Source organism: Bos mutus, chromosome 20, assembly GCF_027580195.1.
Source record: "Bos mutus isolate GX-2022 chromosome 20, NWIPB_WYAK_1.1, whole genome shotgun sequence".
Taxonomy (NCBI): Eukaryota; Metazoa; Chordata; class Mammalia; order Artiodactyla; family Bovidae; genus Bos; species Bos mutus.
The window spans coordinates 12831240-12847865 of NC_091636.1; the positions used below are offsets into that span (position 1 = coordinate 12831240).

At 37.7% G+C, this 16626-nt stretch overlaps 1 protein-coding gene across 3 annotated transcripts in view; it reads left to right on the plus strand.

The window, feature by feature from the left end:
- Positions 1-14820, plus strand: part of NDUFS4 (NADH:ubiquinone oxidoreductase subunit S4) — a 115772-nt gene extending 100952 nt beyond the window's left edge. For all 3 annotated transcript variants that reach the window (XM_005887366.2, XM_070357486.1, XM_070357485.1), the window contains one exon: positions 14598-14820. In XM_005887366.2, the coding sequence (XP_005887428.1) occupies positions 14598-14701 (104 nt within the window). In that variant the 3' untranslated portion in view covers positions 14702-14820. The remainder of the gene's footprint in view (positions 1-14597) is intronic.
- The last annotated feature ends 1806 nt before the right edge of the window (positions 14821-16626 follow it).

Sequence of the window (16626 nt, forward strand, 5' to 3'; positions counted from 1 at the left end):
CACTTCTCCCTCCATTAGCATACAGTAAGTTATAAATACCCTTGTGTCTTTTTATCACCAGAGCCCCATCTTAAAGATCTCCCTTTGAACTCAGCATATATTCCAGAAGAACTCTTCAAAGATGCTATGTCTTTTTATAAAGAAAGTTTATCTGTGGTTTTTCTCAAATGTTGATGAACCTTACTTTTTTCTTTGTGTACAGAAAAAGCCACCTTTCTCACTCAAGTGGCTTTTGTCTTTTCTTGTAGTAGGCTAGGATCCCTACATTTACATGCTAATGAAACCAGAAATGGTTTTATCCCCTTTCCCTTTTGATCTGGTTTGAAACTTTGTGACTTCCCTTTCCTTTGTCATTTTACCCCTTGTGTTTTTCTCATTGCTGTTAGCTGTAACAACTTACTAAAATTCTCCAATAGAGGAGGGTTTTCTTCAGGAGTAAACAGGATGACAGAGAATAAGCAGTGAAACTGCTATCGTGATGTATTGGAGAGGAAAACCCACCTCTAAAGTTACAGAAGGTGGAAGCACTGATTCAGGAAAATATAGAGTTAATTTGGGAGTTGCAAACCAGAACTTAGAATTATCTCAGAAGTGGACACCATCAGCAAGGTCTGGATTTCCACCTATCTTTAACCTTCTCATGAGGGTCTCAACCTTACATCCATCTATCTATTAAAAAACAACTTTCAGAAACTAAAATGAACAAAGACAAATTTCAAAACAAAAGTATGTCATCACTCAATATATATAAAATTCTTCATAAAGGATTTATTTTACTCTGTAGGGGAGCAGAATTTTCCACCACAAAATGTTTCTTTGGCATATTAATTAAGCTGATTTTTTTTTTCCCCCTAAGAAACTGCAGACTTGGGGAAAACTCTCAAAACAAAGTAGGAGTTCCCCTTTTGTAAGAAGTATTTATATACATAAGGGAAATTTCCATTTGTAAGGGTATCTCTGGGAGTACCTAAAAGAGGAGGATGACTTTAGAAACTCTTATCAATTGAGAAGGAAGTGACTTAAATCTGCCTAATAATTTCACCCTTGTTTACTGTTCTTTTTCCTGGTAATCTCACAGAATTGACTCCCTATCCTCAGTGTTCTCTTTTGTTTTTAGCTAAGGATAGTATTGGATAGTATTTCAGAAGAGGGCTTTGGCAATTTTGGTGAATTACTTAGTTCTCCTGGGTCTCTTCCATGTATTTGGAGAAGGCAAAAATAAAAATCAGCCTCTTGGTGAAAGTGAAAGAGGAAAATGAAAAAGTTGGCTTAAAACTCAACCTTCAAAAAATGAAGATCATGGCATCCAGTCCCATCACTTCATGGCATATAGATGGGGAAACAATGGAAACACTGACTTTATTTTCTTGGGCTCCAAAATCACTGCAGATGGTGACTGCAGCCAAGCTACAACCAAGCTAGACAGCATGTTAAAAAGCAGAGACATTACTTTGCCAACAAGGGTCTGTCTAGTCAAAGCTATGGTTTTTCCAGTAGACTTGTGTGGATGTGAGAGTTGGACCATAAAGAAATCTGAACACCAAAGAATTGATGCTTTTGAACTGTGGTGTTGGAGAAAACTCTTGAGAGTTGCTTGGACTGCAGGGAGATCCAACCAGTCCATCCTAAAGGAAATCAATCCTGAGTATTCTTTGGAAGGAGTGATGCTGAAGCTGAAACTCCAATACTTTGGCCACCTGATGCGAAGAACTGACTCATTTGAAAAGACCCTGATGCTGGGAAAGATTGAAGGCAGGAGGAGAAGCAGACGACAGAGGATGAGATGGTTGGATGACATTACCGACTCAATGGACATGAGTTTGAGCAAGCTGTGGGAGTTGGTGATGGACAGGGAAGCCTGGCGTGCTGCAGTCCATGGGGTTGCAAAGAGTCAGAGACAACTGAACAACTGAACTGAACTTCCATGTATAACATTAGATAAATTTCAAAAGTGAAATATGATTGGGAGTTCATAACAAGAATAATGCAACTTAAAGACATTCCAACAAGTGTTACAAAATATCTGTACTCAATTTGTTAATAAGCCTATTTTCAAAGAAGATAGCAAATGTTCACCTAATTTATAAAAATAAACATACTCTTTACAGAGGAAAAAAATTTTTACAGTAATTCTGAGACATAATATACCATGAATATACCATATTGTTAAGAAGATACCAAAAAAAAAAAAATCAAGTTAAAAGATTCAGTTATTCTAGGGTAGGTCCTGTATGTCTATATATTAATAAACCTCCATAAATATGAATTTCTAGTTGACATGTACTAGCCTAGAAGATACAAGAAGTAAACTAAAGAATATACAAAGTAAAGAACTAAAGATGCAACCAAATTAATATTGTTTTAAAATAACTGAAATTCTGAAATATAACCTATACTTTTTCTGATATCAGGCACCAGAGCTCAGATAAATGAAACCTATCATAAACAGTGAAGGTATTGACAAATCTCTAAGCTTAGTATATAGCTTGTAATTTGAGAAATATCATTAACATTTATCCAAACAGAATTAACCTCATGGTTAAGCATCTATTCCGAATTGACAGCTCTTCCCATGCAGCTCATCAGGTGTAACACATCAAATAAATCTATTTCTAGCACTTATTTTTACAAAGTTGAAAGAATACATCTTTGAGATTTCCCAGAGGGCCTGTGGAATATCACAAAGTTTTAGTTTTAGGTGCACAGATACTCTGTTTTATTTTACATTTAAGATTTGATTTGGAGGAGGCAAAAATCAAAATTTTTCAAAAGATTTGAACATTTAGGAAAGAATAGGATCAGATAAACAGTATTTGACTGCTCAGCTTGGTGATACAATTTACAAACAAAGAACTTAGCCTAACTGTAAAGAACTTTAGCTCTTAGATAAGTTATGAAGTACTGAAAGTCAACACAAGCATATAAAGTTATTCTGATAAGCCACAGAATCTTTGCAGTCTAGGCAGATTAGACGGAAAGTAGAACCCTTCTTATTGTAGGTGAAGGCAATAAACAGTAACCTAATGAAACAAGCCCATCAAAATGGAACAAACTTTGGTAAGATTTTAACACATTTCATAGCTTCTCAGATGATGCTGTTAAAGTGTTGCACTCAATATGCCAGCAATTGGAAAACTCATCAGTGGCAATAGGACTGGAAAAGGTCAGTTTTCATTCCAGTCCCAACAAAAGGCAGTGCCAAAGAATGCTCAAACTGCTGCACAATTGTACTCATTTCACATGCTAGCAAAGTAATGCTCAAAGTCCTTCAAGCTAGGCTTCTATAGTACATAACTGAGAACTTCCATGTGTATAAGCTGGATTTAGAAAGGGCAGAGGAACTAAAAATCAAATTGCCAGCATCCATTCCATCCTAGAAAAAGCAAAAGAATTCCAGAAAAACATCTTCTGCTTAATTGACTATGCTAAAGCCTTTGACTGTGTGGATCACAACAAACTGTGGAAAATTCTTAAACAGATGGGAATACCAGTCCACCCTAACCTACCTCCTGCGAAACCTGTATCAAGGAACAACAGTTAGAACTGGACATGGAACAATGGACTGGTTCCAAATTGGGAAAGGAGTACATCAAGGCTGTATATTGTCACCCTGCTTATTTAACTTATATGCAGAGTGCATCATGCAAAATGCCAGGCTGGATGAAGCACAGTTGTCAAGATTGAAAGGAGAATTATCAGTAACCTCAGATATGCAGATGATACCACCCTTATGGCAGAAAGTGAAGAGGAAGTAAAGAGCCTCTTGCTGAAAGTGAAGAGAGTGAAAAGGCTGGCTTAAAACTCAACATTCAAAACACTAAGATCATGGCATCCGGTCCCATCACTTCATGGCCAATAGATGGGGAAACAATGGAAACAGTGAGAGACTTTATTTTCTTGGGCTCCAAAATCACTGTGGACAATGACTGCAGCCATGAAATTAAAAGACGTTTGCTCCTTCAAAGAAAAGCAGTGACAGACCTTGACAACATATTAAAAAGCAGAGACATTACTTTGCCGACAAAGGTCTGTATAGTCAAGCTATGGTTTTTCCAGGAGCCATGTATCGGATGTGAGAGCTAGACTATAAAAAAGGCTAAGGACCGAAGAATTGATGGCTTTTGAATTGTGGTGCTAGAGAAGACCCTTGAGAGTCCCTTGAATGGCAAGTAGGTCAAACCAGTCAGTCCTAAAGGAAATCAACCCTAAATTGGAAGGACTGATGCTGAAGCTCCAATACTTTGGCCACCTGATGTGAAGAGCTGACTCCTTGGAAAAGACCCTGCTGCTTGGAAAGATCGAAGGCTGGAGGAGAAGGGGATGACAGAGGATGAAATGGTTGGATGGCTTCACCGACTCTATAGACATGAGTTTGAACAAACTCCGGGAGATGGTGAAGTATTGGGAAGCCTGGCATGTTGCAGTCAATGAGTCGCAAAGAGTCAGACACGACTGAGTCACTTTGAACAAGAGCAACATAGATTTTCAGACTTATTTTCCAGATACACTGTAATCTAAGATACATGAAATTTCCTTTTTATAAATCTTACATAACTTTCTGTACCCATTCAGGTTTGTCCTTCACCATTCCTTTCTCATTCTGGAACAGACTTTTTACTTTAGAACTATTATCTTTTCCCCTTCTTCTGAGTATGCTAAGTCGCTTCAGTCGTATTCAACTCTTTGTGAACCTATCAACTGTAGCCCACCAGGCTCCTCCGTCCATGGGATTTCTCAGGCAAGCATACTTGAGTGGGTTGCCATGCCCTCCTCCAGAGGATCTTCTTGGACTTAGGGATCTAACCCACAACTCTTATGTCTCCTGCATTAGCAGGCAGGTTCTTTACCACTGTCACCACCCTTAGTAAACCAAAAACACAACTCATTACTTTGTATACAAGGTTACACCCCTTTTCCACCATCACTCCCAGTAGTGTTTCATTTATGTACATTTAATTATATATTTTGGCCAAAGTTACTTTGATTTCATAGAAAAAGTAGAGATGAAAACTGTTGCACACCAGCATTTTAGTAGATCGGCACAGTTGATAAATACACATAACAAACTTTCCACAACTGTGTGCATTCTTTATAGTCCAGCTTATCCAAATGGCAAAAATGAACATGTCCATTAACAGACCCAAAGATGCAGCCTCCCTGTAGCATTAAAAAAAAAAGCAAAAGTAAATAAGTTTAAATTTTGCTTAGTAATCAATGGTTCAGTATTTTACTGTAAAAATTTTTTAGGTATTAATAAGTATCAACCCACTCCAGTGTTCTTGCCTGGAGAATCCCAGGGACGGGGGAGCCTGGTGGGCTTCCATCTATGGGGTCACACACAGTCGGACACGACTGAAGCGACTTAGCAGCAGCATTAATACCATTTAGGGTTTTAAGTTACCTAAAGATCATGGAAATTAATTTTCAAGGTGACATATTATAAAATGTAATTAATGTTGAAATAAAATTGTCAGAACAGGGAATCATTGTGGATAAACAAAAATTTGCATCTTGCAGGATTGTAAAACATTAAACAGAAGTAATGTTAGCTCATTTGATCAGAAAACATGCTAATTTAGAAAGAACACGGCCATGTAGAATAAAAATCTATGCTTGTGTTATATTTAACACTGATAAATTAGAGAAAACGTAATTGTTTTTGTTAAAAAAAAAATTAAATTTTCCATTTGTCAAACATTTACCTATACTACCTGAATTTAAATTCTTAAATCTTTGTTAGATCCTATAAGAATACTTTTTAAATTTAGCATATTCAAAGTATTAGAAATTCCATTTTCCTGTTTTAGGAATAGTCCACTTATACAAGCATGTATTTTCTCTGTAAGAGAATCAAAATAGAACCCATTCAAAGTATTTTATAATCTTAATTCATTAATTATACTTGGAGGTAGAAAAAACTACCTATACACAGAATGAGCAGTAAACACATTTCTGAATTAATAGGTATGTTGACAGAATCCCAGGGACAGGGGAGCCTGATGGGCTGCCGTCTATGGGGTAGCACAGAATCAGACACGACTGAAGCGACTTAGCAGCAGCAGACAGACATAATTGTCACAATGGTAAAGAATCTGTGTGCTTGTTTAGGGGAGACAAGCTATGCGAGTTCTATCTTTCGGTCGGGAAGGTCCCCTGGAGTAGGGCACGGCAACCCACTCCACTATTTCTTGCCTGCAAAATCCTATGGACAGAGGATCCTGGCGGGCCACAGTCCGTGGGGTCACAGTAAGTCGGATTTGACTGAGCATACATGCAGACAAAAGGAACTTATTTCACTTCTACAATTTAAGCCATGGGTTAATGGTCACAGAATTGTAATATTCACTGGCCCATACCATACTAGAGAGCTGTTTTCTACTCAGGAAGTACTTCATTAGACCTTAAATACAGAAAAGGACAAACTAGATTTTCTGTCTTTTTTCCTCTGAGAATGGATTTCTAAAACCATTAATCCATTTTAAAAGAATCTTAAATGATCAGACCTTAAGAAAATCAATTCCCCAGATTGGTGGAGAACAAAATTGAAATTTGATAAAAGATTCAGCAAAGTTCTGACATTCAGAAGCCAAGAAAAAATAATCTTGGGCTTAAAATAACATAAACCATTTCTAGTAAGGAAGTTTTCCTGACTTTGGTTGCTAAAGCTATTGGCCATCTCAGTAGCACCTCCAAAATTATTAAAAGAACATACTGAAAAAGATAAGATCATGACTTAATAGAGAGATAAATGAACACATGTTGAAGATATATTTTACTAAAGAAACAAGGGACCCATGCTGGTGTTACAACCAGTTCAAAGGAAAAGTTAGTACAGCCCAAAATTACATAAAGTGAAAGAATGTTGAGATGAATTGCAAACAGAGACAAACTGGTTTTTCTGAGGCTTGGGGAGTCACGAGGCAGGACAGAATTTCTATACCCCTCAAGTACAGTTGAGTCTCATTACTCATGGTAGTTATGTTCTGTAAAGTCACCACAAACACTAGTGAATACTGAAAAAATTGCTCCTAGGGAAAAAGATTCCTGTGGGCCTCTGATCACAAAATGTTGTCAGCTGATCAGTACATCATCTTGTTTTTTATGTGTGTTTCTGTTTAAAGTGCCTTATTTAATATATATTGTTGATTCATGAACATCAAACTCATGGCCAGCAGTGTTATACTTTATCCTGGATGATGCTCATCTAACCCAAGTTGGCATATCCCAGCCTTCTTGAACTTAGGAACACTAAACAGCACTAAACCACTACTCTTGGGGGTCATTTCAGACAGTGAAATTACAACAAAAGGCAAAAAAATGAAAAAAAAATGTGCCGTTAATAGACTACAAAAAGGACACTTGTTTGCAGTGTGAGAGCTGAAACAAGAAGGCATAGCATTACCTTGTTTGACCTCAGCTGGAGCATGTGTGCTAGGTGACTCAGAACTCACGGCTCTGTGCGTGTCATGAATGACCATGGAAGCATCACCCACAGGCACCGTTGCGGCCCACAGGGAGTCTGGAAGAGATGCCAGCATCAGGGTTCCTAGGTCGAGGAGTCCTTGGAGGATTTTGGATTTACAAATGAATTTTAGTTAGTAGGCAAATCACAAATACAGAATCAGCAAATAAGATGATTTGTACATACAACTTTTGGAATTGCAAAATAACTCAAAGAAAACAAACAGGGCTGTGATCTGGTGTTCTGTAAATACTGCATAGTCTCTGTTGAAGCAGAAATTTTTTTTTTCCTACATAACTGTCTTTCCAATCCCCAGACCTGGAACTGTCTGTTTTTTGGCTGGGGAAATGTTCAACTTGACTACTAAGGAGACAGAGATGAATTCCTTAGATTCCCAGTCAGAAGTCTGAAATAATTTTTCTCGTAGTGTTATATATACATGGCGGCTTAGTAAGGTTCTAATGTATTATGGGTTACATAGGATTGTGGAAATCCCTATGCACAGACCACACCCAGATCAGTTATGTCAAAATCTCAGTGACTTTTGGATCTCTACCATTGCTGTATAGTTTCGTTTTCTAGAAAATGTTTTCCAAATTTCTAATGACTAATTTTCAATTGTACTTTTGGAACACAAACCAATTTGTTTTGTGGCAAATTCTGAATAATGTGGCTCCAAAATAGTAATACCATATAGCAACTATATTATTTGAACAGATAAAATTTATGGAGGCATTTGCTATCATAGCAAAGGTTCTTTTTTGTGGGGAGGGGGTGTTGCAGATGTGGCAGGTATAGGGTGTTACTAATCCATCTTATATAATTTTCGTGGAAAGAATTGCTTTGCCAGTGTTTCCAAAATACATCTACCCTCCATAATATTTCTATAAGACGATCTAAGATATTTTTAAATTATTCTGATCTGAACCTCTCCTCTCCCCCAAAACGAAATACATGAGAATTTCAAATAGAAGTACTTCTTAAAAATGAATGCTTATGAAGCTACTTTTCTTCCTCATTACCTTCCCTCCTTAAAATATAATTTATGTTTATTCTGTGTTTTCACCTAGGCATATTATGAGCACATAGCCTGGTGAGGAATCTTGAAACTTTGCAAGTGCTAACAAACATCAGTGTGGCCTCCCAAAGCCTTTGCTATCCTTAGCAGTGCCTGCCAGTTATGTCTGTCTGTGCCAGATTATGTGGTCGTTCTTGCTTTGTACATAAATGCACAGTAGGAAAAATCATTAAACCATTCACTTCTGAGTATTATCAGAACTTGCCATTAGGTTACTGGAGGGGACAGACCTTTAACAGGACTTGAACCAAGGTTACTAAAGGTAACATATTTCACAAGCAGTAAAAATACCGATGTTTCTCTGTATTTCAGCATTACTGAATGTAAGTGAAATGGTTCTGAAATTAAAATGAATGGGATTTTCTTATATCTCATACAATACTTGGAATTCATAAATTATTGGGATCTAGTTTTGTTCAGGGGCTTTTTGTATTTTAGTAGTATTTGAAGAGATTACACCAGACATTCATGTTATAGGAAGTAGAATATCCCAGTCACAAAATAAATGGGTGAATTTCGGAAAAAGAAATTGAGCATGGGATATTACAGATCACATTTTAACTTTATTGGCACATTTGCCAGAGGTATTTCTCTGATACTAGGACTTAAAATTCAAAATATCTTTGTGAAAGCATTCCAGTGTGTGAAACAGCCAAGGGAGTCAGCTTCTCATCATGTAGGTGCCGGTGGTTGGATTTGTAGCTAATCCATGCCATATGGCTGCTCTCCTCAGTGGGAAGTGACGGCAGCCCTAGGAGCTTTACCCCGTCCCTGGGGCAGCTGCCATGGGCTCAGTTGCTTTGATCATCTTCTGTTGTGCAGCTGGGAGGAGCACAGGCTGGTTTTCAGTGTCGCAGAAGAACACCACATGAAACCATTGTCATAGACTACACCTTGATTTTATACAAGCATTCTTCAGAGGATGCGTTTTCACTTTCCTAATCTCATTCAAAAACTCTCAAGTTTGAGTTATTTCTTTAAAAAAAAAAAAACTTTCAGGCTGAAAAAGAAATTCCTATGGAAATTTAAACATTTCACAAATAAGATTGCATTCTTAAATGTCTGTGTTTTATTCCCTGCAAGTTATATTATCTCTTTCTAAGAAGTTTCAAATAGGATATAGAAAAGATGAGTACAATTCATGTAACATGCTCATTAAGTACAAATGTTTGATGTCCTTTCAAGTGCTGTTACTCTAACAGTCATTTTGTCTTTTTAGCTAAAGCTCACCGCTTCTTCCAATGTCCTTTATATTGCCACAATATCACAAAAAATGTGAGGGAGACTATGGTAGGAAGTTTTTAGTGGGACCAGTAAATTTGTTCATCCAGGCACTATAGGGTAAACTCTTCGGAAAAGGATGATTGGAAATGTGGTCAGATTCTTAACAGGGTTCCAGAAAAGAGCAAATTTTCATTGTAACATCAGTCCTATATAGTAGAAAACTTTGCTAAAAAATCCAAAGGGAGATTTATGTAGGCCTGACTTGAGTTTCAGTCTCTATTATGAATTGTTATTAGACTTCCTCATACCTTTCTTTGCTTTTACTTAATCAGAGAAACACAGGTGCATGTCTAGTTTTGGGAACACAGTTGTTTTCCACAGAAAAATGTGAGGGAAAGAAACTTTCCCCCTAGACGTCCTTAAAATCATGGATGGCTGTGGTAAAGTAATACAGAGATGGGTACTATCTGTGTGTGTTTTTGTTTGCTTTCTCGGGGTGTTTTGCCCATCCACATTCCAATCCCCATAATGATACTTCTATTTATTGTTGTTATCACCATCAACAGCAACTATAATCTGGCTCACAATTCCCAAGTCAGCTCACTCCTTAGTTACCAGGAGAAAACTCAAACCAGTTGTTCTTTTATGTGTGCAAAACCCCAGTCTTCTCACATTGCAGTGACCCCGACAACATTTTTAGACTTTCGTAGACAGAAGAGATAATAGAGCTAATGTTTATGTTCTGATGCAGTTTAAAAAATTGCTTTTTCTCCCTTGTGATTGAAAGATTAACTGTGTAAATGAGTGATTACCAGGTATGTGTGTGTTATAATAGTAGTTCCTAAATATTTCTCATTTATTCTTCAGCTCCTCTTAAGATGTCTTTCTTGTCTAGAGAGTTTGGGGTGGGAGGCTGAGGGGGAGGGAAGATAAGTTCTCTCACCCATCATTTGGCAATAAAAGTTTACAGAGGTCTCAGAAAACTTCAGAGAAGGCGATGGCAAGCCACTCCAGTACTCTTGCCTTGAAAATCCCATGTGTGGAGGAGCCTGGTAGGCTGCAGTCCATGGGGTTGCTACGAGTTGGACGCGACTGAGCGACTTCACTTTCACTTTTCACTTTGACACAATGGAGAAGGCAATGTCAACCCACTCCAGTGTTCTTGCCTGGAGAATCCCAGGGACGGCAGAGCCTGGTGGGCTGCCGTCTATGGGGTCGCACGCACAGAGTCGGACACGACTGAATCGACTTAGCAGCAGCAGCAGCAGGTAACTTACCAGTAACCATTGTAGCCAGACATAGAATTGACACTAGAAACCATTTACCTGCTTCATAACTAGGGGAGGGATTCTTAAAACAGTCTTTTCAACTCATTTACAAAAATAAATAGGAAAAATGGTTAGGAAATCACGCAGATTGAAAGGACATGGGTGAAACAGATTTTAAAAAATTGCAGTTACAGGACTTTTAAAAATAAATACAGTTGTTTTATGATGTGGTTATGTGCATAGACTTAACCTGAGTTAAAATCCAAGCTTTGCCACTTATTAACAATGTGGCTTTAGGCTGCTTATCTCCTCTAATTTTTTCCTCATAATTAGATATAAAATAGATATTTATAATGCCTAATCCATAAACCAAGAAACCTGTGAGCTCAATTTTAAAACTCAGTGCAATTACACTTGAAGCACAGGACCTAGAATGTGGAATACCAGGCACATTCTTGACTGGAGGTCTTTGTACTTGTGTTCTCTGCCTGTAAGCTCTCTTTCCAGACATCCTCATGACTAACTCTGACCTTTACATCTTCACTCAAATGTGATCTTCTCAGATGCAAGGTGCCCCGTCTGCCCTCTCTTAAAATGTTTTCTCTTCAGTACTCATTAGTGTGTGTATATATATGTGTGTGTGTGTGTGTGTGTTTAATTGGATGTTTTACTATGTGTGGGTGCCAGGTCATTTCAGTCGTGTCTGACTCTGTGACCCTATGGACTGTAGGTTGCCAGGCTCCTCTGTCCATGGGATTCTCCAGGCAAGAATACTAGAGTGGATCTAGAATACTAGATCACCATGACCTCCTCCACGTGAGCTTCCGAAGTCAGGGATGGAACTCACATCTCTTATGTCTCCTGCATTGGAAGGCAGGTTCTTTACCACTAGCACCACCTGGGAAGCCCTGTTTTTCTATAGTAACACCTCATATACTATTCATTTACTAGTTAACTTCTCCTTCCCGTAAATACTTGAAGAAGCTTGGGGATTTTTTGTTTACCACTTCACCTCTGGTTTCCATAGAGTTCCTGACACAGAGAAAGCAATTGATAATATTTATTAAATGTATAACAAATGTACAGTAAATAGTTATATCTGCTTTATTGAATTGAGTATTTTTTATAATTATCAGCACCATTTGCTGATTAATATAGAAAATGCTTGAGAAGTTTATAGTGTTAAAATTATGCTCAGTTCATAGTATTAGTTTGCTGACTAAAACCTCTTTCTATAGTAAATAGACCAACTTATGCCTAACTATATTCAAAGCATCATAAATTCAAAACTAATGGGTTATAATGTGACAGAAATTTTATTTAAATTAATACTTTACTTCAATAGAAAGTAAGCTGCTAGTAAGTTGAAAATCAAACTTGAGGGAGAAATAATAGCTTTAACATTTATCAAGTGCTTACTATTAAACCACAAGAAACAATATAGTGTGTTTAAGGCACAGGCTCCAGAATTAGGCTGTGTGTATTTACATTCTGCTTGTGCCCTTTCCTAGCTGAGAAAGGAAAGTGACCTTGTGCTAGGTAGTTCCCTAATCATTCTGGGCCTGAGTTTCCTCAGTTATATAAAGGAACTAATATGAATTCATATAAAGGTTTTAGAAAAATACCTGTCTCACAGAACTTAAATACCAGGTGCTAAGCACTTTAATGAATTAATTTGTTTAATCTTCATGACAACCTATAAAGTAGGTACTATTCTTATGCTCTTTAGTATATTTTTTGAAATTCAAATATCTTATAATAAGTTCAGAGTCTGTGGAAGATATTTTAAGACATTTGTTTCATTTTCTTCCCTCCTCCATTTCCTTATAGCAGTGAAGTTATTAAATTGCTTTCCCTTTTAGAACACTGAAATAGGCACACTAGCAGTATACTTAGATTTGAGTTTCTTAAGTTTCACTTTTATGGCAAAATGAATTCTAACTAAGAGGCTTGTTGAAACGTAAGCTTTGTGGTAGCAAATACTATACTCACCTAGAAGCACTAGAATTCATGACAACTCCTAAGATCAAGATAGTTACTTAATTAGACTGTGATATTCAGTGTGGACATTTTATATATGACTACATGATTCAGCCATGAATCAAATGTCTCAAGATGAGTTGTTTGAAGAAAGTTCTGGGAGAGAAGAATGATAAATTACAGGGATGGAAAATGGATCTAATGAAGAAACGTGAGTTATATAGATAGGTTGCTTAGACTAGGGAATAGAAGGATGACATAATTATATTTTCGAGGAGGAGTGTTTATTTGGTTTAATAGAATAGGTATACTTCTGCTTTAAGTATAGTTCTTCAAAGATATGGAGAAAAACTCAAGGCAGAGGTATAGACATATATGGGGCTTCCCAGATGGCACTAGTAGTAAAGAACCCACCTGCCGATACAGGAGATGTAAGAGATGTTTGATCCCCATGGCAACCCACTGCAGTATTCTTGCCTGGAGAATCCCATGGACAGAGGAGCCTGGCAGGCTACAGTCCATAGGGTCACAAAGAGTTGTACATGGCTAAAGCCACTTAGCATAGCATAGACATATATAAATCCAGTTTTCAAAATTGTAAAACACTGAGAAGGACTTTGGAGAGAAGGTATGACTCTCAGAAGAGAATGAACAGATTAGACTAGTGGTAGGGCTTCCCAGGTGGCTCAGTGGTAAAGAATCCACCTGCCAGTGCAGGAGATGCATGTTCGATCCATGGGTCAGGTAGATCCCCTGGAGAAGGAAATGGCAACCCACTCCAGTACTCTTACCTGGGAAATCCCAGGACAAAGGAGCCTGGCAGACTGTGGTAGACGGGGGTCACTGAAGAGTTGGACACAATTTAGGGACTAAGCAGAAACAACTCAAATTTCTATGCATAAAAATCTCCTGGAATCAATCAAGTGCAGATTCCCAGGTCCCCTCAAGAGCTGATCCAGTGGACCTCTGGTCAGGCCTAAGAATTTGCATTGTTACCAGATACTTGAATGGGATTCTAATGTTGACAGCCCTTGAAACAAATGTTGAAAAACTTCTTGAGTTTAATCAGTAGCCTGTCATAGTCCAGGGAGCTGAACCAAGTAATCTCTTATGGTCTCCTCCAACTCTGATTTATATAGTTGTATACATGTTTTTCTATAATCACTTCAAGTGAGCTCCAAACTGTCGTAAAGGCACCAGCTCTTAGAAAGCAGTGAGATGGGTTATGTTGTTCAGTGCTCCTCATTTCAGTTACTGAAGTCACATATTAAACCACACGGAGGAATGTAAATTTTTACATAATATATAACCATCAATATTTGAACAATATTCAGCAGAGAGAAATTAAATCATGGCTTGCAGCTTTAAGAGATGGTAAATCATCTTCAGGCAATAGTTAAGACGCTCTGTCACATAGGATTAGAAAGGAACACATTACTAAGTAAGTATTTATACTTAAGATGTGTTGACACATACTCCTGATAAATGAACATTAAATTTATGAAAGTTAGCCTCTGCTTGCTGTGTTCTTCAGGGATCCTCTTTAATTGTGTTCTTTGGGTTTACTATTGTCTTTTTTTTCTAGGATGGAGCTATGATGTTGAGGAGAGAAAGGTTCCAAAGCCTAAGTCCAAGTCTTATGGCGCAAACTTTTCTTGGAATAAAAGAACAAGAGTATCCACAAAATAGGTTGGCACGGACTGTATCTCTATGCTTGACTGTGAATAAAGTCAGCTGTGCAGTATTTATAGTCTGTGTATAATACACCTCTTAATCTCCTAATAAATTTGACCTTTAAACTACAGAAACGTTTTTGTGGTGTCTATTTTAAATGTTTTTTGATGTCCCAAGTTAAACATGTTATAATTTCCTTTACAGGTAGGTGATCATACCTCTAGGAAATTTCAGCACTTAAAAAATCTATTAAAATAAATGTTTGAAATCAGCTGCAACATTGAAGTTTTACACTTTTTTTTTATGGCCATTCTCAAGTTAATAGTGTTTATAAACTACCAGCCATCATTATCAAAATACTGTCTTACAAATTTTCCTGTTATCATAGGTAAAGAAATTCATGATTACTGTGCAGTCTGATAAACCTAAGCCCAAATCTCCTTATTATTGAAATTTGCTTCTTTATTTAGAACTGTTTCTCTAAGCTTCTTTGAACCTAAATGAATTGTGTTCCATACTAAACTTTGCCCACTAATCAGTACTTCATGATTGTGATGGTTCAGGTAAAGATTTTATATTCTTGTGAATTAAAAGACTCAGAAAATAAAAACCAATTCTTTGTTAGATATGTCTAATGTTCACTGTTTTTAGAAAATGTAAGTAACTACATGTTTTTGTTATGTGCTAATCATTTAAATCACACAGTATGGGTTACCAAACACATACTCTTGTCAGGTATCTCAATAAACTATATACTAATCTTCATAATAATTCACTGTGTGGATCATAATAAACTGTGGAAAATTCTGAAAGAAATGGAAATACCAGACCACCTGACCTGCCTCTTGAGAAACCTGTATACAGGTCAGGAAGCAACAGTTAGAACCGGACATGGAACAACGGACTGGTTCCAAATAGGAAAAGGACTACGTCAAGGCTGTATATGGTCACCCTGCTTATTTAATTTATATGCAGAGTACATCTGAGAAATGCTGGGCTGGATGAAGCACAAGCTGGAATCAAGATTGCCGAGAGAAATATCAATAACCTCAGATATGCAGATGACACCACCCTATGGCAGAAAGTGAAGAAGAACTAAAAAGACTCTTGATGAAAGTGAAAGAGGAGAGTGAAAAAGTTGGCTTAAAGCTCAACATTCAGAAAACTAAAATCATGGCATCTGGTCCCATCACTTCATGGCAAATAGATGGGGAAACAGTGGCTGACTTTATTTTCTGGGCTCCAAAATCACTGTGGATGGTGATTGCAGCCATGAAATTAAAAGACGCTTGCTCCTTGGAAGGAAAGTTATGACCGACCTAGACAGCATATTAAAAAGCAGAGAAATCACTTTGCCAACAAAGGTCCATTTAGTCAAGGCTATGGTTTTTCCAGTAGTCATGTATGGATGTGAGAGTTGGACTATAAAGAAAGCTGAGCACCAAAGAATTGATGCTTTTGAACTGTGGTGTTGGAGAAGATTCTTGAGAGTCCCTCGGACTGCAAGGAGATCCAGCCAGTCCATTCTAAAGGAGATCGGTCCTGGGTGTTCATTGGAGGGCCTGATGTTGAAGCTGAAACTCCAAAACTTTGGCCACCTGATGGAAAGAACTGACTCATTTGAAAAGACCCTGATGCTGGGAAAGATTGAGGGCAGGAGGAGAAGGGGATGACAGAGGATGAGATGGCTGGATGGCACCACCAACACAAGGGACATGGGTTTGGATGTACTCTGGGAGTTGGTAATGGACAGAGAGGCTTGGCGTGCTGTGGTTCATGGGGTCGCAAAGAGTCGGACGTGACTGAGCGACTGAACTGAATAAGTCACTGTTTTCCCCATTTTGCAAACAAATTAAGGCTTAAAATGAGTAGATAATATGCTCAAATTCACACAAGTAAACAGCATTTGAACCCATTTCTGTCTGTCTTCAAAGCACATA